We start from the raw sequence: 21,742 nt of genomic DNA, 5'->3' as shown, positions 1-21,742 counted from the left end.
TTTGATGGACAGGGACGAGTCGTAGTATAAAAAGTTTTGAGACGCAGCGGCAAAAGCCAAAGGAGGCGGTTTGCTTGCCTTGAAGTGATGGACACGGGTCGCGGTGGGGTCTGCTGGTGATGAAGATGGTGGATGGTCGATGGGGAGAAAAGACGAAGGATGACGATCTTATATGCAAGAGGTTTGGGGGAGGGACAAACAACAAAGACAAAGAAGCACGCGCCATCCCATGTAAAGTGAGTTGGTGCCGTCCAAGGCCCGACCGAGAACGGCCCAATGCCTTGGTCCAAGCCATCCCGAACTTGGAGGTTGTCACTTGAAGCTCTATCGGTGCCTGTCCTGCCCAGTCACAAGCCGTCACAGGGCAATGACGTCGCACATGCGCATGCACGTCAGCCCCCCCGCTCCCTAACAAACCAGATTTCCATCCCGACTGCGACCAGGGGTGCATCTGCTCTGGCACACCTTTTTCAACGCTTGTGGATCTTGAAAGGGCCTTGTGACTGGCTTCCTTCGAGGTCACGCCTGGAGAAAGAACAGCTGGACCCTGGACCCTGAAGTCGAAAGGAAGAGAGGGGAAAATGGCGCTGGCAGGGCTGAGCTGGCTTCGTTGGGTAGTGGTCTATGGAACAAGTGATAGAATCTTGGCCGAAGGATGCCCATGGCGCCATGAGCTTACTCCTCTTTGGGAATTTCCGAGATGCGGAATTCCAACCGTGGGACGCAAAAGAAAAATTCTCATGTTGTGTTTTGCTTGGGCATTGAGGCATGGATGGATCAGAGTTGTTGATGTCGGTGGGCTCTTGATGATGTGGCATGAGGTTGAAATTGCCTCAGCCAAGAAAGCACGACATCTTTTTCTGTTAACCGAGGACTCTTCTTTCTTGACGCCCAAAACCTTGATAGGATGAATATGCCGGATGTGCCGAATCACGGCCGGAGCTGGCTTCGGGGATGTGGGGTATCACGCGGCGACGCCTCCCGCCCAACAGTCTCCAGTATTCCGGCGCCTCGTCCGAGATTCTATCAGCTCGGAGCCCGAGTGCTCCTTCTCCTGGGCTCACCCCACGGAAGGCTTGCTCACCCTGACGATCGCTGCATCCCACCGCCTCCTGAAACCGCTCCGATCGAAGCGACCAACAGGGGCCCTAAACCACAACCTGGTCGATTTCATTGGGGGTCGCGCGGGGGGTCCGATTTGAAATGTTATCTCTCCCAACAGGCAAGCAAGCAAGCAAACAAACAAACAAAGCAAATACGAGCTCATTTGCAGCTGTGGCTGGCTAGAGCATCCATTGAGGATAGTAAAACCCCCAAGAAGCTGACCAAGATGGTACGAAGCAATAGATTGCCTGCCACAGAGAGACCCTTGCTCGGTTATCCGGCGACGGCGGTGCGGCCGGTGAACCAGGACAAAGTAAAAAAAAATATTCCGTAATGAGCAGGATCAGGCTGTCGTAAAATCGTGCAGAGATAGAAGCCGGCCGCAACTGGAAAAAGAAAGCTGCTCCGCGAAAAAGAAACTCAAAGAAACAGAACCAATGATATCCGTAGCTGAAGGTCTTGGGCTAGCGAGTTTGGGGGAGCTGATCTCTCCTGAGGCTGCGCTAGATGCGGTTGTTGACGAGGACCCTTGATTCTTGGCGATGTGTCTTGATCCCAACTCAAACGCGCTACAATCTTAAGGAAGCCCGTTCGCCATGGGAGTGCAAACTATATTGTAAATGTAGTTGCACACGGTGTTTTGGAAATCGCTCTCGTGATTAGGAACTCATTAGGTACTCTAGGAACTGACTCTCCACCCGTTCTCAGCCACCAAGCGGAGAGGCGATGCAAGGCTTGAGCGGCTCGAGGTTAGATGCAAGCCTCCATGATTCAGAGACGACTTGACTGGTCAGTGAAAGATGCGGCTGACTGCTCAGTTTCAGCCCCCGTTAGCGATGAACATGTTTCGAAACAGCGTTTGGCTGATGGTGAGCGGGATATTCACAGCTAAATGGGGATACATGTCTAGGAGAGTAGGAATAATAACACCCTGATGTTGAGCTGGCTGTGTTTCCATAAAACTTGAACAAAATAGGCCATGCAGTCATTGTGTATTAGCATGATGATATTGCCGTGGTGGTTGATGAGTTCTGTCGTAGTGACTGAGAATAAGAAGTCTCACAGACAGAACACAGGGGAGCCTCTCATGCAACTCACTCGAGGAAACCTGCCCTCTGCTAAATTTGACAGAGACGAATTATCCTCTTCACGCACGTACTCTTGCCGTCTCTACTATCGAAAGTAGGTTGCAGAAATCGAGACGTTTGCTCACACTTTCGCGTGTTGACACTCAGCTTTGAAGACCAGCTGCCTGTCCCAAGGTGACATTCATCAAGCCCAAGGCAGTGATTAGACTGCGACGGACATCCGCGGGAAACTGGATTAAGGAAATCTGACGGAAATCCGGGATGGGGGACGTCCCGAGCCTGAACGTTTACTGAATGAAGGCGTTGTCTGGAGAGGCAGGTTACATGACTCTTGCGTTACGAACTTACACAGGATATTCTTCATCGAAGGCCTAGTTAGAAAGATGAAGCAGGCCGGGCCTGAGTCCATCAGGTGATTAGATGAGAGAACATGGTCCATATGTGTATAATAACGGAGCATGACAATTGAGCACGTGGTGGGTTGATATGGATGGCAACTTGACGAGGAAGCTGGGCAGTAGGACCAAGACCGAGTGAGCTAAGTCATTACAATAACTAGTTATCCAGCAAGTGAGCTTGATTTCCGTGTGATTACTGATACCATTATTGAAAGGGACTCAATAGGTTATGGTAAGTGACCTTCAACTCTGAGAACAACCTAGTACCTCTGTGAGTGTTCGAGGTACCTCCGTAACCAGATACTGATAACCTAGACTTCAAATGATCACAATCGCAATGCCGAAATATGACCAGTAGTAAGGAAAATGCCTGCAGCAGGATACCATAGAAATGGTTATACCGGCACTCCCATATTAACTCAACTCAATTGCCGGCATCTCAACCTCGGAGTCGATATGCATCCATTCCAACGACGTTGCGGCCCGCTAGACCGTAGCTGCGGGCGGACCCGCACCAAGAGGGAAAATAAAGGGTCGGATTGACTGCACCTCAGGGACCAAAAGGTCACTTCAATGCAGGGGCCAAAGAGCAAACGTGGACGCTAGAGGGCGACCGTGGGGAATCTAACAAGACCAATTCGACTCTTTGATGCACGCTGGCGATGATCCAAATCACAACCACATATCGCGACGTCGCAGCCACCACGGGCGATGGGACACGCCTAGTGCACTGTCCACGAAAAAAATGGCATACCTCGTAAGTACTCTCTACCTTTTTAATCCACAGAACCATAGCATAAAAGGCTTATGATGATAAATATAAGATCATATATAGACTTTAGAGTATAATTTATTTATTTCATATTTTTATTTATTTATTTTACTCTAAATTGCGTTCCTATAGCCCGGCAGAGTTCTCGTTGCCTGCCTCCATTTTTTTCTTGGTCTGGGTGCACGCTCATGCCTTGGACCCGGCCCGGCTTGTGCGTTGTTGAGGAGGCGGCCGATTCATGGCTCGGCACTGGATGACAAGCAGAGCAAAAAAGGGGAGGCTCATCCATGGCAAACATGGAGAGCCTGGCTCGCTCAATGGCAAATGAGGAGCTCCCTGCTCGATTCGTCCTCATCACACTTGGCCATCACACCGCTTTTGCGGCGACTCTACTACGTACGTAGTGATGGTGGCATATCATCTGGGCGACCATTCCACTGGGTGAACCGGGCGACCGTGACCTCGTCAATTGCCAATGATGCGTGCTACTTACTATATTCCCACGTGTCCCTCAGGAGATGCTGTGTTGACAGCTGAAGCCCAGCATTATCCGAGACCAGCTGGAGGAATTCTGGCCGTCCCCAGGGCACGCGAGTCAAGAGGCTGAGAACCCAAGATTTACCCAGCTTTCTATTTTTTTCTCCGGAGCTAATAGTAGAAGAAATAAGCCCTCTCAAACATTTGAACATGACCCGTGTTTGAGAAGCTTTAAGATGGTGTCTCACATCTCGGTCAAGGATATCACAAAGGCACCAATGACACGGCCCCAGTCTCTTTGTCAAGCCTCACTTGGCACATTCTGCCGTGCATGGACGCGATAATTGGACGACACGGGGACGAGATTCAACCTGAGTCGCGTGAGACATTTCTCGTGACGAGAAGCTCTGTCTCTTGCTTGCTGCAGGGAAGAGGTGAGAAGATGAATGCCCAGGGCGCCACTACGAGAAGCAAAGCAAAGCAAATGCGATGCATGCGACTTCCGGTTGGGTTCCCTTTGCCTCTGCAAATGAGGCTTGAACCGATTACCCGAGTGTGACGATTTGGAGGTGGCTTGCAGTTGATTCAGATGCACCGTCGTGTTTCTTGCCCTGGATACGCGCCCAATGGACGCCTCATTGCACATGCTCGATCCAGACTGCACGTCTACAGTACCTACATGTGCAGAATTGCTAATAATAACTTCAATAATCCGACTCTATTGAAGCGCCCTGTGTTTCTGTCAAGGTTCAAGAGTAAAGCCGAGCTGTTGTTATTGCTGCAGGTCACGTCAGTGCTCAACCTGGCGGCTAACCTGAGTGGCCTCACGGGAGAAAGAGCCCGGACGGAGCCTCTTTTGATGGGATGGGACGGGATGGATGGGTGCATCTCCGGGATCCGGGCCACCTCGAGATGGACCACAGATGGTACCTGCAGCAAGTGGACTTCCTGTCCTTCAAGTGACCGACTGATGGTAGGACACGTGCGGCCTTCTGGCAGCTGCATCCTGTACTCGAATGAGGGTTTTGACCAGAGACATGGATGCTGCTGTCCGTGATTGATCGATTGATTGACTGACTGGCTTGTTTGATTCATGAGTCTGAGAGACGTGGAGCTTTGTTCTTCAATATCCATGGACGTTGACCTCTACAGTAGCAGTGCTAACGCAACCTGTATGTAGTCCAGTGGGCCTCGTCTGCCGTGCATTCTCAGGCCATTCCATTCCATCCATTCCATGGATCCATATCCCATCCCATCCCATCTTGTCCAATCCATTCACTGCGTCTCCATATCCCTCCCGCCCAGAATAGCAGCATCATCCTGTTCCCTCCCCTGCGGCGTCTTCTTCTGTTTCTCTACCGAGAGACGACGCCTCACAAATCCTCCGCCCAACGACCCTTGCCCCATCACAAGAATACCTCGCGACCCTTGAGGACCACCCGGCGCGTTTGACTGTGCTGCATCCGGCAAGGAGCTGGGCTTGGGGGCTTCACTGGGGTCCGGCGTCATAGCGGACCTGGAGCCTCTGATTGGGGGGAACATTTGTAGGTCGTCGAGACGTCAAGGGGACCATGCCCGCCCAGGGGAGTCCACTTTAAATTAAGGCCACCCGCAGTCTGATATTTGGGCCAAACGACTTGTACCTACGGAATTGAGAGAAGACAAATCGAAAAAAGGGATCCATTGATGGAAAACGTGCCAGCGCTAACAGAGGGCCATCAAAATCTCCCGTCGTGAGCTAGGTATTATTCCGCTGTCATGGTAATGAGCCTCGGAGCAACTCGCGTGGCTGACGTGAGGATCCTCGAGATGCAAGTTGACACTACACTATCGCAGAGGCATTGCTCGCTCACCCCCTTCAAAACACGGAACGAAACACGTTTTGACATTTTGGCCTCTCCCCCTGACCAACAACTTTGGGCCGAGCGTGGATTCAGCCTTTGGCACTAGAACGAGCGTTGCCCTTTTGTAACGGGAGAGACTTCTCGCAACGTCCCGTCATCCCGCCGCAGTCTGCGTTCCAGTCATGTTGCAGTTTTCGTTCCAGCTCCCGCCCCAGGTTCTAGATCTTTGTGGCTTTTTCCCTTCCCCTCAGACCCAGCCTCCTCGGAGTGTGGTAAAGTAAGCCCACGGTTTCTGTCTGAAACGACGGGAGCCATTCGCCTGGCGTGGTCTAATCTTGGAAGAACTGTCTAATCTTGGCTGCGAGAGAGCAAAAGTGAAAGCCATCGGGATAAATCAACAGCCATCTTTTTCGATGGTGGAATCAAATAACTTATCAAATTGTTCCCCGCAGCAGCCGCCCGCCTTGCGTCAACTCCAAGCCCAGGAACCCGAGTCAGCCAAGCCCATGCCCAGCGCCAGGTACAGGTTCACAGCTCGTGATCCACAGTTCCGCAGCTGGGGTGGCGCTCACATCGAAATCCATCCAGTCGACGATTTTCCTTCCTCCAGAAGAAGGCGCCTCATCTTGTTAGTGGCAGTTAGCGGAAACCTGACCTCGGCGCCGGGGGTGGTACCGCTCCTCGTGCCCTTTCTTGGGGACCACCGGCCGCTGGGTTACCCCTTATTCATTGTTCCTGTCAATGCCGTCAAAGTATCCTTCCTGCATCAGGACATGATGCTCTACCTATTCCGACTAGGCGCCCGGGGGAGGACTCCTCTTCTGTCTGTGCGATGAAGGGGGGTCATTCTCTGGCGCCAGCTCGCTCGCGAAGAAGAGAAGGGGTCCCTCTTCTGCTCCCCCCTTGACCCTTGTCCTACCTGCCCGTTGCTCAGAGCTGTTGAGCCAAGTGGACGAACGACTCCATCGTCTCAACCATCCTGCGTGCTCAGCCGATCTCTGCTGGGGTCGAATGTTTGCTTGCCCTGAATCACCACAAAATCTGCTGTAGAAAACGGTGAGACGACGACCTGTTCCATGTCCCCGGAGATGATACGTAGAGATAAAACCTGCCCCAAGGCTATCAAGGCTAAAAAAAGGAAGCGTGGAAAGTCAATGATTCAAGCATTCAGCTATTACCGTTTTGGCGGCCGTTTCTGCTGCCCGTTTTTTTGCCCCCTTTCCGAATTGGGTGGCCGCACTTTTGGTGCAGTCGGGTGCAGTAGTCAGTCATGGAGGAGGTGCAATAGGCAAAATCACCAAATCAGCAAATCTCCCCTAGGTCGTCTCTCCAGAGACGACAATCCCTACCTCCCTTTTACCTCCAACATCCCTTCAGCGCGGGCTTTCTCTCCCTCTCTCTTCTAGCTGCTCTCGACCATAGAGCATTGTATTGTATTGTCCCTTCCATGCCCTTGTCCGCCCTGCGTCCGCTGCCGCCGTTCGCTACAGTGCCCGCTGCCGCCCGTTACGCCTGAGGTCACCTCCCCGTCCCCGTCTCCGTCTCCAGTCGCCTGGCAAATCCACCTTTTTTTCTTCCTTTCGCGACCTTCCTTGCGACAAGGCTTCCATCCCAGTCGAGTCGTCTTCGCCTGCTTCAACCCCCAGTCAGCAGACGATACCAAACTCCACACCCACCGAAACCCGCCCGTCAACCACGCAGCAGCGGCCCTCTGTCTGCTATTGATACTCCCGTCTCTGCTATTACTACTACACTACGCTGTACAGTGCCAGTGCCAGTGCAGACTGCGCCTGCGCTTGCGTTGTGCTCCGTTGTATCGCGGTTACAGTTGCATGTAACCTTGCTCGGGACTATTCCCACCGCGCGCCAGCCGGCATCTTCGAAACCTCACCGTCCCGGCCTGTAACCCATTGGCTGATGCATGCCTCCCGGTGCATGACAAAGACGTAGCGCACCATGTCGCGGCTTGCGCTCCAGAGTGCTCAAGCCTCTGCCTCTGCCTCTGCTCCTGCTTCCGACTCTGTCGATGTTGCTACCACAACACCAGTCGAGACCACCACCCCAGCTTTCGGTTTCGATCACCACCACAACCTCAACCGCGCCGCCTCCCCCTCCGACGTCCCCGTCGATGATAGTCCAACCGTCGGTCGCATCATACACTCTAACCCGGCCGTCCCGTCCCTCGGCTCGTTATCCTCGTCGGGTCCTAGGTGAGTGAGCATGTTCGTCCCAAGTCCGCTCTCGGTCCCCTCTCCACACGCCCCCCCCCGGCCGTCGCTGACCCCGGACCTCCTCCTGGCCCCCTTCGCCGTTGCCTCTCACAATCTCTCCTCTCCGCCACACATCTTTGCTTTCCGTCATCTTTCAAAATCAATTACCTCCCCTACCTCGTCCTTCTTTACCCCGGGTTGAATGTTGTGCGAGGCGAACACTGTACTTCGTGCGCACTCAACCTGCCTTTCCACATCTGGCCCGGGTCCATCTTGCGCTCTGTCGTGCAACATTTCACTGTGCTAGATCCTCTGTCGCCTTTCTGACACGCCTGGATATTTAGATCCCCTCGACCAGCCATCTCCAGTCCGCTTGCAACCTCGCTCAACTTTCCGTTCGGGCCCACGAGTCCCAGTCCGAGATCCATCAGCTTCCCTCTTCGACAGACTCCAACGCCGACTTCTCTAGCCGAGCAGGCCGCCAAGAAGACGGCTATTGTACGACAGACCTCGTTCTACAGCGACTCATCCGACGAAGGATCACCAGAACCCCGGAGCCCTAGGTTCGTCTCAAAGCCAGTGGTGCAGTGTACCGCGACCATCCGGCCTCGGGCGCCGCAGACTAACACCATTCTACAGACTGGGCTATCCAGGTAGTCCGAATGAGTTACGAACCGTCTCTGACCCCGTGACTTTGAAGCCTTCCCAAGGCTCAATCTCGAATCCCCGGCCGGCCATGGCTGGTCCGGTAGCTGCGACTCAGGCCGAGTCCTCCAAGACCATGCCTCGAAACTCGTCCATCGACTCGGCGATTTCTGCAATCTCAATAAAGTCGGGTCCCAATGGCAACCAGGATGGTCAGCATGGCGCCGATGACATTGCGAACCTCATCAAGACGGCGGGAAGCCCCGAGGCACTGATCCAGTACCTGCTCAAGGAGAAGCATGCTCAGTCGCAACAAAATGGTCAGCTGTGGCGCCTGGTCGATAAGCAGCGAGCCATGATCCTCGGTCTCAACAAGGATCTCGAAAGAGCCTTGAAAGACAAGGAGAAGTACAGGAAGAAGCTGAAGGAGGTGATGGCTATTCCGGCTGTTTCCCAGACCCCCATTGGGACTGGAAAGGCTCCTGCTCAACCTCCCAGACCCTCCGCCCCCCGAGTCGATATTGAGCGAACAAAGGAGCAGGCAGTCACTCCAGATTCGCCAACCCTCGAATCCGACAGTCCGAAGAATTCTCCAATTGACATCAGCATGGCACCATATCCGATTACACCGCCGGCTGACCAGCCCAGTGCTCCTCATTCAGCAGTGGGTGAATTGTTGAATCCTGCACACTCGATGCCAAAGCCTCAGGATCACGCTCTAGACAAGTTCGACCACGAGGCAGAGGAGAGGGCCGCCGACCAGGCCCGCAAGGAAAAGAGCGAGGAGCCTCTCAAGGACATTGCCTTCAACATTTCCATTCCTCCATCGCGAAGCCTGCCTAGCGACCCGCCGAAGATGCCACCGCCAAAGCCTCCGACCGGACACCTCCCGACTGTTTCTATTCTCGAGGCGACGCCCAGGACTGATGAAGGATTCTCGCAGTTCCCCGCGCCCCCGCCGAGAAAACCCCCGCCTGCGCCCCTTCAGTTGATTCAGGATAAGAGACCAAAGTTGAGCCCTTCGCCCGAAGATGAAGAGACAGACTCGGACTACGATGATATCCTGGAAGTTGACGAGATTGTCGACGATCGACGCGGCCGACGAAGAACGCGGGAGGAGGACGATCGGGAGCGAGAAATCATCGCTCTCAAGGAAGCGGCTGCACGCAGTGCATCCAAGAAGAGCAAGTCTAGCCAAGCTGGATCCCCGAGGGACGTGCCTCCAACATCTCAGTCAGAGTCTGAAACAGCCTCATTGGCACAGATGCTCAACGCGCCCAAGGCAAGGGAGATCCCTGCGCCTTTACTGAGCCCTGGCCTGCCTGCCAGCCCTCGCCCTTTCAACATGAGCTCGCCACCTTTGTCCCCAAGGACCGCGCCCTTCCAAGCTGCGCCTTTGTCACCGCGACCCCCTCGGGCGCCTATCCCATTGCCTCCAAACACTCCCTTGGCAACACCGGGAGCAACCCCAGCCAGGACACCAGCGACCGCACCCGTTATCGAGGATCCTACATCGCCGAAAAAGCAACCCACGCAGGAAGAGAGTGTTGGCTACGCGGATAAGCCATCGACGAGAATGTCAAGTCCGACCGAGCGAACAGAAGTCTACAAGGGTTTGGTAACGGAGGAATATCCTGATCTTCTTCTCCCACCCAACGCGCTTCCTTCTGTTGAGGTCAAGGTGGCCTCATCGCGCATGAAGCCATCCCGAGCGAGCATGCTTTCGCTCACACAGCTCGAGGAGGATCCCGTCTTCACTCTCGCCGTCCTTTCACGCGCTGACAACGGCGAGCTCTGGCGGGTCGAGAAAGACTCGGCGTCACTGACGAAACTGGATCAACGATTGAAGCAATTCTCTTCATACAAGGCAAGGATGCCGGAGCGTTCATTGTTCAGTGGACATGCGCCAGCCAAGCTTGATGCTCGCAGGGCGATTCTGGAGCAATTCATGGATGACCTGCTCAACACTCCATTCGACACCAACACGGCCGTTGAAGTGTGCAAGTATCTGTCGACGAATGTGCTCCCGCCCAATTCTGATGATACAGGATCTATCGGCGACTCAGGATCTGAGGTCAGTGGCTCCAAGACTGGGGCTGATGGCCGGCCTCGGCGTAGCGGTTACTTGACCAAGAAGGGCAAGAATTTTGGCGGTTGGAAGGCGAGATTCTTTGTTCTCGATGGACCGCATCTGAAGTACTACGAAGTACCTGGTGGCGCTCACCTGGGAACCATCAAGCTTCAGGGTGCGCAGATTGGCAAGCAATCTCAGAGCAACGACAATCAATCCCCGGCTCGCGGAGCCACTGGCGAAGACCTCGACAACCAGTTCCGTCACGCGTTCCTCATTCTGGAGCCTAAGAAGAAGGACTTGAGCAGCCATGTCAAGCATGTGCTGTGCGCCGAGAGCGACAGGGAGCGAGATCGCTGGGTAGAGTCGCTTCTGCAGTGGATCGATTACCGCGATCCAGACGACTCTGAGCCCCCGCCTTCAAGAAGTGGCCCAGTTCACGACCGACAGACATCGCTGGGTGAACGTGCAGGCGGAAACAAGGTCCGAAAGGGGCCGCACAAGTCTCATCACCATCCTTCCGACTCGGATACCCTGATCGGTGTTCGATACGGTGACACTCAGGCTGGGGATGCCCCTCAACTTGCAGCCCCAGCGACTCCTGCGCGACCCAAGACTTCTGGCGGTTTGCCCGACCATCACCACCACCACGGTTTTGATAGCTTGTCCTCGCAGACTGGCAAGCTCATCTCGGGTCCCAAGGACCCACAGCCGATCTCTGATGCTGGTGCTTGGGGCAACAAGACAGGTCTGTCACTTCCGACCAACGAGGAGAAGAAGCAAAGGAAGCGAAGCTTCTTTGGGTTCGGTCCAAAGACACGCTCCTCCTCTGAAGGACAGGACTCGCTGTTCGGCGGCAGTGAGGGCGGCTCCAACGCAACGCCGCCGCAGAACGCGTACCAAGGTCCCGTTAGGCAAGCCTTTGGAGCTCCCTTGGCAGAGGCTGTTAGATACAACTCACCCATGGACGTCAACGTGCCTGTCCCGGCTGTTGTCTATCGATGTATCCAGTACCTGGATGTGAAGGACGCTGTGCTCGAAGAAGGAATTTTCCGACTCAGTGGATCTAACGTGGTTATCAAGCAGCTCCGGGAGAGGTTCAACACTGAGGGAGATGTCAACTTGGTGACTGATCCACAGTACTACGACATCCACGCCGTTGCTTCTCTGCTCAAACTGTACCTGCGAGAATTACCGACGACAATATTGACAAGAGAGCTTCACATGGAATTCTTGTCAACGATTGAGATTCCGGATCACACCAAAAAGATTGCCGCGATGAATGAGCTGGTTCAGCGGCTTCCCCAAGCCAATGCCACCCTGCTCAAGTATCTGATTGGCTTCCTGATCAAGATCATTAATAACGCGGACATGAATAAGATGACTGTGCGCAATGTCGGTATTGTCTTTTCACCCACGCTCAACATTCCAGCACCCGTCTTTGCCATGTTCCTGCAGAATTATGAGGGCATCTTCGGCATTGATGCCGAGGCCTACGAGCTTCCATCACCTATCTCTGAGCCTGACCTGCACGCTGGCGGCTTCCCTGATGCACCGCCACGATTCGAGCTCCCTACTCGACCGTCTACATCAGGAGGCGCCTCTCCTCATGGACAAATGCGCAAGGATTCGATCCAGAACTTGAAGCGATCCACCCCTACGCCTCCTCTGTTGATGAACAATCCTGCAGTGCGGGCGTCACCTCCATCGAGCGCCTCTAGACCAGGCTTCGACCCTTCAAACCACTACGACTCACGACCACTCTACGATGGCGGATATCGACCCCCTCTGGGCATGATACCCGCGGCGGATATGACCGACGTATCTACCAGGCCTCACACGAGGATCTGGGCAGTGCCTCGGCCGCGTATGACCAGAGCTTTGTTCCCAACAGACGCCGCGAGAGTGCCATCTTCATGGGCGGCATCGTGGGACCGCATCACCAGGGATCAAAGAGCCGCCTCCGAGAGGAAACGCGATTCTAAACTGTACATGTGACTGGTGTTTTCTGTGTTTTGCTGTTTGCAACATACCATACCCACTCGTTTCGACACGCGATGATACCAATTTACGACGATTCTATACTATTAATATTTTTTCTCATTCTTTTTGCATCCTGGAGCGGAATCAACGGTGCCTTGAAGAGGCGTTATTGTTACAATTCGGAGTGCTATTTGCCTTGTTTGTCCTGGGTGGGAGGGGAGGCTCTTGGTTGCTTTTGCTAGTTTACGAAGAGGTTGCCTCGAGGGACTGGGGAGATAGCACGTGTATAATCAGCATGCGAGACCCTGCAGCGGAGTTTCAAGAATTTCAGGATGCCGGGGAGGCTGGGTGGTCTGTCTGTCTGTCCGTCGTTGACAAGGACAGTTGAAGTATTTCGACTTAGCATGGCGTTTTGGATAGTTTGCAAGCCACGTCAAGTTGGCCTCGTCGTGGATGGGAGTTGTTCATCCATTCATTCACTTTGGGGACGATTGACGACTCTTTATGCGAGCAAATGGGTTTGTTTTTGAATACTCTCGGCAGACTATAGTAATGAGAAATGTCTCCATATACACACCATTTTTTAGTGATTAGTGATGCATCACATTGAAGTTGTCTTGGTACAACATGGGGAGCGGAGGATAGGAGGCGATGCTCCGACGGCTGCTTAGTCATGAACCCTTTTCAAGGTAGTCCCTCCCGGAAACGTCGGAGGACGGGGCCAAAGATTGCCGTGCTCTCCATCGCAAGCGTCATGAACGGCCAAAATCGAGACTTGACCGGCCGACATTATCGACGAACCCCCGATGGAATTGGATCCTCGACTCGGAGCAAGCAGCGGCGAACGAGCCTCTTTATTGACCAACAAAAACAGCGCCGCCGACGGAATTGTTAGGGCGTCGCCGTCCCGCCATGAGCCTCCCCCCAGTGGCGTCGCCCTGATGTCGCCAGCTCACGACGCGCGCCATGACGCCGTCGACAACAACGGCGACGGCGCCGATACACCCGACGCGCCGACCGGTTTGACACCACAACAGCAACAGCATCACGACACCGATCCCGATGGAGGGGACGCCAAGCGGCCGAGAGCATGCGAGGCGTGTCGTGGGCTCAAGGTGCGCTGCGAGCCAGACCCCAACGACGAGGGGCCCTGCAAGCGATGCCGCAAGGCTGGGAGGAGCTGTGTGGTCACCATGCCCACGCGCAAGCGCCAGAAGAAGACGGATAGCAGGGTCGCCGAGCTGGAGAAGAAGATTGATGCCCTGACGGCGAGTCTGCAAGCGAGAGCTGCGCCGCCTGGGGGCCACGGACACGGCGTTGGGGGCTCGCCGACCGTACCACACAAGCCCGATCCTGCTACCGCCGCGACCCCGGCATCTTCTTACAATATCGCCTGGAGGAACCCCAACCAGTCCCCCGCCTGGGGGTTACCTACACCATCACATAGTATTATGTCTGCAGCGCCAACAACGGAGCAGGGTGGGAGGCCGGACCGACCATCCCCTAGCCAGCCGATGGGGGCATCCAATACAGCGACAGCTGGGCAGAAGAGGAAGTTTGAGGGTCGCCAAGGTCCAGATGAGCAGCAGCAGCAACAGCGTGCAGAGGAGACGCCAGCAGAGGCACTGGCGTCGTACCTGACGAGGGCAAAGGGCGGCGACATTGTCGAGCGTGGTATCATCAGCATGGAGAAGGCGGCCGAGATGTTTGCGCGGTACAACGACCACATGATCTTTCACCTTCCTGCCGTCATCTTCCCGCCGGGCTTTACGGTAGCCGAGCTCCGCAGGACTAAGCCAACGTTGTTTCTAGCCGTCATGGCTGCAGCGACGGCCGAGTCGCCCGTTCTCCAGAAGACACTGCAGAAGGAGCTGATGCTGGTCTTTGCTGAAAAGGTGATGCTCGCGGGCGAGAAGAGCCTTGACATGGTGCAGGCACTCAACGTGGCCGTCATATGGTACTGGCCTCCGGAGCATTTCGAGGAGCTCAAGTTCTACCAGCTGGTGCACATGGCTGCCGTCATGGCCATTGACATCGGTCTCGGCCAGAAGGTCAAGCAGCGCCGTGGCAAGGTGATACCTGATAGCTGGCGCACCGGTCCCCTTATTGGCCCGGCTCGGAGATGGGCTCCGCCGGATCCAACGACCATGGAGAGTCGTCGGACATGGTTGACGTGCTACTTCTTGGCGGCTAACACGTCTATGGCTCTGCACCGGCCGAACCTGATCCGCTGGAACCCCTTCATGGCTGAGAGTGTCAAGATCCTCCAGTCTTCCCCAGATGCTGCGCCAACCGATGCCTACTTTTGTCATCTTGTTTGGACCCATCGTCTGTCCGAGGAGGTTGGCGTTCAGTTTGGTCTCGACGATCCTACGGCCAACATCAGTATCACCGACCCAAAGACCCAGTATACTCTCAAGGGGCTCGAGCAGGACCTAAAAGACTACCATGAATCCATCCCTGCAGATCTCCAACAGTGTAAGTTAAGTCCTAGTTCAGCCACCTGGAACATGCATTGACAGACTTTAGCAACCCTTCAGATGAGTTTCAGCGTCTTGAGCCTCTACATGCACGAGATGGCCCTGCATTCAACTGCCGTGGAACCCCTGAGGCCCCCCTTCTCAGCCGACTCCCTCCGCGATGGCCTCGTGAACAACGAGAAGCTGACGGCTGCCCACATTAGCGCAATATCGACATGCCTCAGCTCTATCAACAGCCTCCTCAGTGCCTTTCTCGCCATGGACGTCTTCAGTGTTCGCTGCCTCCCCGTCTTCAACTTTGTCCGCGTCGCCTACGCCGTTGTAATGCTCATCAAGCTCTACTTCTCGGCCTCGGCGCCGGGATCGGAGATTGGTCGCATCTTCAACAAGAACGACATGCAGGTCGGCCAGCACCTTGACGCCCTGCTGGACAAGTTCCGCGCCACGGCGGCTGATGATCGTTGCCGCCCCGCTGCAAAGTTCCTTGTTGTCCTTGTCATGCTGCGCAGCTGGTTCTACAAGCAGTCCAAGGCCGAGGCTAAGGAGTCGGGTTCAGTTCCTCCTGCGCAACAGCAGCAGCAGACGCCCACTCCAATTAATAACTCGTCGTCGCAGCCTTCAGAGCGCCCTTCGACCGCAAACACCCCTCTACAACTCCTCTCCGAAGTCGCTACAGGTGCCGGCGCCGGCGCCGCTCCCCGGAACCGTGATCCCTCCGGCGGCCGGCCCTCGGTACTCGGCTGGGGCACGGCCATGCCGCAGCCCCCACAGCCATTCTTCCACGACAGCACCCAGTCGGCCGACACGGCCGGCTCTTCAGGTTCCTCCCTCCCGCCCCCGGGCCCGGCCACCATGTCCCAGCTCGAGCCGCCTCTCTCGGCAGATCTCGCTGCGGCTATGGCCCCCGTCATGCCCACCCTCCTGCCTCCCACGTCGGGCGTCGGCAACGGCTTCAACGCCGCCGACATGCAGGACTTTAGCCTCGCGCCCGGCTGGGACCTTGAGGGCATGGGTATGGGTATGGGCTCACAGGGCATGTGGGAGGACGGCATGCGCATCTTCCTCGACGAGCCGTGGTTCAACGACGTGTTCCAGGGTCTTCCCGGGTCTGGCAACATCTTTAGCTTCTAGCCCGGTCTTTTCTGATACCCGTCACGGCAAAAACGTTTGACGCCTTTGCCGCCCAGATCAAACGATGTAGACTTTTTTCCTGTAACCTTTTAATCCTTCACAACGCCCCCCTCCATCCTCTGGAACGCTCCCGAGTCGCCTCATGCACGATGCAGCCAGCTGCACGCTCCGGAGTATCCGTCCTAGCGCTCGCTGCGGCATGTGGGCTTGCACGTGGGGAGAGCGGTGTGTGGTTGTTTTTTCTTCTCGGTCGGGTTGATGGATGGATGGATGACTTGGCCCAAGGGGAGTCGAGGGCTCAGGACACGAGAGCGAGCATATCTTTTGATAACGCTTTCACATGTTTTTTCGGGTGCTGGAGTCTGGGATGGAGTTGGTTTGGGGCTGTCAATGGTGTTCTAGTTACCCCCCTTTCGGACAGGTCTAGGTCTGTATTGTATTAGCTTAGTTGTTCTCTCTCCCATCCACCATGTACATGATATCAAATAGGGCTCTGAACAGATACTGTAATCGTTATCGTTACTTGCTGGCCAAGGAATCACTCTTCATTACTGCATCACCGTCTTAGACAATTTAAATGGCATCAAAGACCAGTTCCCATTCATTCTAGTGTGGTCTAGACCTTGCCCTCCGCGCTCAACGCCTCAGCTATCCTCCCTCCCGCCTTGATGCCCCCTTCCAAATAGTTACCAGCCCATTATCATGGACAGCCGCCGCCCCAACTCCACCGCTTCCTTGGCTCGACGTCTTGAAGTGGCAAATGCCCTTCTTCACGATTTCCTCCCAGATACCATTGCCGGTTGATAATTGATAGTCCTACACGTGCTTGACGTACCTGTACTCAAACACGAAATCATAAACGCCAACAATCACAAAGTCCAAAACTCCCCATGCTCGCTAGTTGTCGTAGTGTATTTGTCGTCAGTGCGACCCTTCCACCAGTTCCATCAGAGTATGCTCTGCCAAATCATTCTGTCTTCTTCATTTCCTGTACGCCATCCGTAGATTCCGTGTAGGTTGCATATTTTGAGCTCGAGTTTTCCAGCGTTTTCCGAGGGACGCCGCGTCCCAAGAAGCTTTCCTTGCTTGCAGAACACATAAAAAGCGCAGAGAAAGTAGCCATGTGTTAAGCGAGAGGGATCTCCTTGGAGGGAAAATTGGCTGAATGTGCAAAGACCGAATCAAGAACGACATTGCGCAGTGCGGTCCGACATGGTGAAAAACAAAAAAGCAAGTCCAAGACGGCTATTATAGGCGTCGGACAGTGGTGGCCAAGTGGGCGGGTCGTCGTCATTGTATCATCATCATCATTGTGGTCGCGAGACTCTGGAACCTGTGTGTCACCACTCAGTCCATGTAAAAGTCTCCCTTCAGGATTCTCTCCTGGAAGGCATCCGGCTTGGGCCGCTCAGGCTGCTTTGGCTGATGCTTGACTGAAGCAGCTTGGACCGGGGGCTGGGGCATCTCGGAGACGGACTTTGCCCGATCGTGGATCGAGTTGCCGCGGGGTGGAGAGGTTGACGCGAGCGAGAAAGAAGGACGAGCACCGGTGACGGAGCTCTCGGCGCGAGACCTAAGCTGCTCGGACCAGTTGAAACCTTGCTGGTCTGGGCGCGAATAACTGTCAGATGGGGCTCTTGGATACTTGGTGTTGCTTGCCTGTGGGAGAGAAGAGGCGATGCTTGGACGGCGTGCCGACGACAGGGCGGCCGAAATGCTCGACCCCTGCGCAGGTGAAGCCGCAAGCGACGCCCTTCGTCCACCATGGGCCGTTCGCCCATTCTGAGAGGAGGGAGGAGAGGATGGGCTATTACCATTTCCGGGACTGCCGTTGGGGCGAATGTTGCGCATGTTGGAAGTGCCAAAGCTCATTCGTCGGACGAAAGGCGTAGTGGGCGCGGTCTTAGCGGACCCAAAGAACGCATCGTCGTCTTCAATGGCGTTCTCGTCAATCGAGTCGGAATTGTTCGAGTTGGTCGACATGCTGCCCCGTCGGATGAAGGAGGAGTTGTTGGTGGGCGAGGTGCCCGAAAGGCCAAGGGTGGTGACTGAGAGGCGTCGGCGGCCAGTATCGACTGGGCCAGAGGCTTGGCCGGGAAAACCGCTGCCATTGGGGACCGAGTTCCCTCGCTGGAACAGATTGGTCAGGGCGGCCTGAGTGATTGATCCTCGTCTGTTGCGTGTGTACATTTCGCCGTTGTTGGTGGTGGTTTGAGCTGTATCGGTAGACATGATGGGCAAAAATTCGAAACTACCGTCGCCGGTAGTTATAGTCGTGGATACGGTGTAGTATGGGGAGACGCCTACGGCAGTGGCGCGAGAGTGGTTCGAGAATGGTATCAACAGCGTAACACGTGAATGTCAATTGTGTGATGGTGATGGGAAATATGTGGGCTGATGGACGCTGCTTGTGCAATGGAAACACTGGTGAAAATAATAATGTATGAGGATGAGAAGCGAGTAGATGGGCTAGAAGAGAAGAGAAGAGGGAAGAAGGGGAGAGTTTAAGAGTGCAAGGTGGTGATGGGGGGCACCGAGGGGTTGATAAAGACAAAGAGGATGGATGGGAATGGGACGAGGACACGAAATGTGAACGACGCTGATCAACTCTAAAACAGGGGAGCAGCCAGCCTGTTCAATGATCAGAGATCGCCGTTACCGATTCTGGTCAAGCCCAACTCTGAAGAGGGGAATCAAAGCCAAGTGGGCGGCGATTTTGAATAGCAGCGACACCGGCGGGCGGTGCAGAGACGGATCAGAGTCAGCGTCAGAGTCAGTCAGTCCAAGCTCCCCGATATCGAGGGGTCGATGAAAGTCGAGAGCCAGAGGGGAAGACAAGCCCCATCCGACCAGGGGTGTTTGGTTAGCCCCGGCGAACGCTTCAACTTGGTCGTCAGTGGACGTGTCGGCTGGCGCTGAGATGCGCTTGCATTACACGGCGGTAGGTACGTATCGACTAGCCTCTGAGATGGGGCCTGAGACGGTGGGCGACGTGGGCGAGACCTGCGGGAGAGATGGGGCAAGATTGTGGACAAGACGGGGGGAAGATGGGGGAGAATGGCAAATGGCCTGGGGGCAGAGTGACGTCGTTCGTGCTGGGTGGAACCTCGCGCCGCGATCGGGCAAGGGTTGGTCGGTCTGGCAGTCAATCCCCTGTCGGCGTCTACTACATCTGCGTCTGCTTCTGCGAGGAGGGTTGCCTTCAGGGTTCAGGGCTGTTGTGGGACGAGGCCCTCCAGCCCAGTAGCATGGGAATGGCAATCGCTTTTGGGTGTTGGCTCTGTCTTGTCTCGCTTCTCTTTTTTTGAGGCTGACTCTTGGCCTGTCTGGGGTGCAAGTTGGTGGAGTGCCGCTCAGCTGGAGGCTGGATCTCGGGGTTTGTCAATTCGACTCGAGTTTCCGGCTCCGAGTCTCCGCGGATGTGATGGATTGTGGCAGCCTTTCCATGTGCTTTGACTGGTCCCGTTTTGCTGGTACTTGGCGCGAATCCCTGACCCTGCCCTGACCCTGACCCAGGCGGCAAATCTGATGTCGATGGTGTTTTGGGGTGGTGGCTCAAGATGTGTGTTTGTTTGGTATTCGAAGATGCAGGCGCAAGAGGCGTTTCGAAGAGCAGAGAAATGGCCTGACTATTCTCTACCTTTTGTCAAGGGAGAGTGAAATCTGTTGAGCAAGGTGACGTGAGTGAATGAGAAATGAAGCAAAAAGGCCGATGAGGAAGCGAGACAGAGAAGCAGGTACCAAGGGTATCGAATGATTTCTGGAGTTGCCCGCAGCCGTTGAGACAATGACAAATGTGTACATGTACTGTACTTCAACTTCCACGAGGAAGGACCGATGGTCCCGGGAGGCACGCACGCACTCCAATGCAGACACTCCTCGTATCATCCAAAAAGGCAACGAAGGGGAAGTGGAAGGAGCAGCCAAGGGACCATGAGGTATGCGGCTGACGACTAACCTCCATTCCCATCCGCCAATGCATCACCACGTCTCTGTTTCCACTGTCAAATGTTTTGTTACTGTCCGCGATTGACGGGAGACGATTTTAACCACTTCTAGCTAAATCATCACTCAACAAAGTACCTGCAGTCCGTATCCCTGGACAAAGCAAGTCAAAATGAGGGGACGGAAGCCTGACAGGACGGTATCAATCAACCGCATTCCCCGGGCGCCTTACCAAAGACTCCGAGTCAAGTTGTCTGGTACCACCTTCCTGGTTACAGTTGTCTCCCGCCTCTCAAGCCTCCTTCCCTTTCTGCATGGCACCTGCCTGCTGCCTCCCCCTCTGAGTTTCTGCATGGTACCTGTCATAATCACGTGGAACTCGTCGTCATCCCTTTTCTGCCAATTTCCATCTTCAAGTCTTAGCTGTCCTCATGATAACCTTGAGATAACCTCCAAGCTCAGCTGCTGCAGCAGAGTGCGTATTGTGGCGCCCTGGATCCAGCGACAAGGCCTCGTATGCAAAGCCCATCTGACGATTCGAATTGCCGCCCGTCTTAGCATCTTGCATCTTCGCCTGCATTCTTGGTCCCTACACACTCTGCACTTCTGCATCCATCGCCTAACTACCCGACCACAAAACAAACAGATGGACCACGCTCATGGCGGCTCAGGGCAGTGTGGGACCCCCCTGTTGCTCCCCGGAGCCCACGGCTCCACGCAAGCACGCACGCACACACGCTATCGCTAGCGTAATGAAGCCCGACTGCGGAGGACGGGGGTGCCAGAGGGTCCGCCCCGAGAGAAGCCAATCCCAGAGCGGACAAGACGCCTCGTAGGGTCCTCGCAGCGCCTCACAGTGCCCACAGCGGGCAACGCCTCCAGGGCACCGACGTCACCCACGCGCGCTGGAGATGACGGTTTGCTTTTTTTGCGGGGTAGTAATCAAGCAAGCAGATGAAGCGCTGAGACAACCTCGCATGCAGTTTTGCCCCCAGGCCCAGGGTCATCTGGCTTGCTGACCTGCTGTTTGGGTTGCTTCGCCTTCCAGGTACAGAGAGAAGTTGACAACGAAGCAGCAAGATAATGAAAGGGAAAGGGGGGGCTCGTTGGAAGCCTTCATCCCAAGAGTTGGTTGCTTTTGCTCGCGTACGCACAACGGTACGCTACTACAGCACCTACTGTACGTCGACACGCAGGTAGTCACCCAGTGTTGATCGCTGTACAGTACCAGCAACGCAGCCCGCAGTTATGGAAGGACGAGGACCTTGGAGGGCAATGATGGGGATGGATGACGCCTCCACAAGCTCTCGTTCGGTCAGCGCCTTTCGCGTCAGATGAGGCCATGTGCAGGACGCCATCACCAACAGTGGTGGGAGGGGAGTTGGTGGGTGATGATGATGATGGCCGGACGTAACTCAGAGGCAATGGAGCAAGCACACAACTCAACCATCTCAACTCCATCATCAAGCGACGGAGGTGCGTGCTCCTTTGCTATTCTTGGGCAGTCGTCAAGACGCTCCGGCACCTCCTCAAGTTGCCCAACCAACTCTGGCCAAACTATCCGCACCACCACGCCATTTCTTTGGACATGACT

The 21,742-nt window shown here is 55.1% G+C and overlaps 3 protein-coding genes across 3 annotated transcripts; 2 read left to right on the top strand and 1 right to left on the bottom strand.

The window, feature by feature from the left end:
• Nucleotides 1-7,639: 7,639 nt before the first annotated feature.
• On the top strand, nucleotides 7,640-12,607 carry MRS44_001056 (uncharacterized protein; the record flags this gene model as incomplete). Its single annotated transcript, XM_065623541.1, has 3 exons — nucleotides 7,640-7,893; nucleotides 8,238-8,456; nucleotides 8,533-12,607. 3 exons carry the CDS (start codon nucleotides 7,640-7,642, stop codon nucleotides 12,605-12,607), a joined length of 4,548 nt encoding a protein of 1,515 aa, XP_065479987.1.
• Nucleotides 12,608-13,398: 791 nt separating this feature from the next.
• MRS44_001055 (uncharacterized protein) lies at nucleotides 13,399-16,203 on the top strand (the record flags this gene model as incomplete). The annotated part of the gene is made up of 2 exons (XM_065623540.1): nucleotides 13,399-15,070; nucleotides 15,122-16,203. The coding sequence occupies 2 exons, from the start codon at nucleotides 13,399-13,401 to the stop codon at nucleotides 16,201-16,203; spliced, it is 2,754 nt and encodes a 917-aa protein (XP_065479986.1).
• A 1,347-nt stretch (nucleotides 16,204-17,550) lies between these two features.
• MRS44_001054 (uncharacterized protein) lies at nucleotides 17,551-18,435 on the bottom strand (the record flags this gene model as incomplete). Its single annotated transcript, XM_046267608.2, has 1 exon — nucleotides 17,551-18,435. One exon carries the CDS (start codon nucleotides 18,433-18,435, stop codon nucleotides 17,551-17,553), a length of 885 nt encoding a protein of 294 aa, XP_046138945.1.
• Nucleotides 18,436-21,742: the final 3,307 nt, after the last annotated feature.

This window comes from Fusarium solani (genome assembly GCF_023522795.1).
Source record: "Fusarium solani strain SB1 chromosome Unknown bctg00000000, whole genome shotgun sequence".
In the NCBI taxonomy this organism is placed as follows: Eukaryota; Fungi; Ascomycota; class Sordariomycetes; order Hypocreales; family Nectriaceae; genus Fusarium; species Fusarium solani.
Note: the sequence above shows the minus strand (reverse complement) of the source record. Positions and strands in the feature narration are given on the sequence as shown.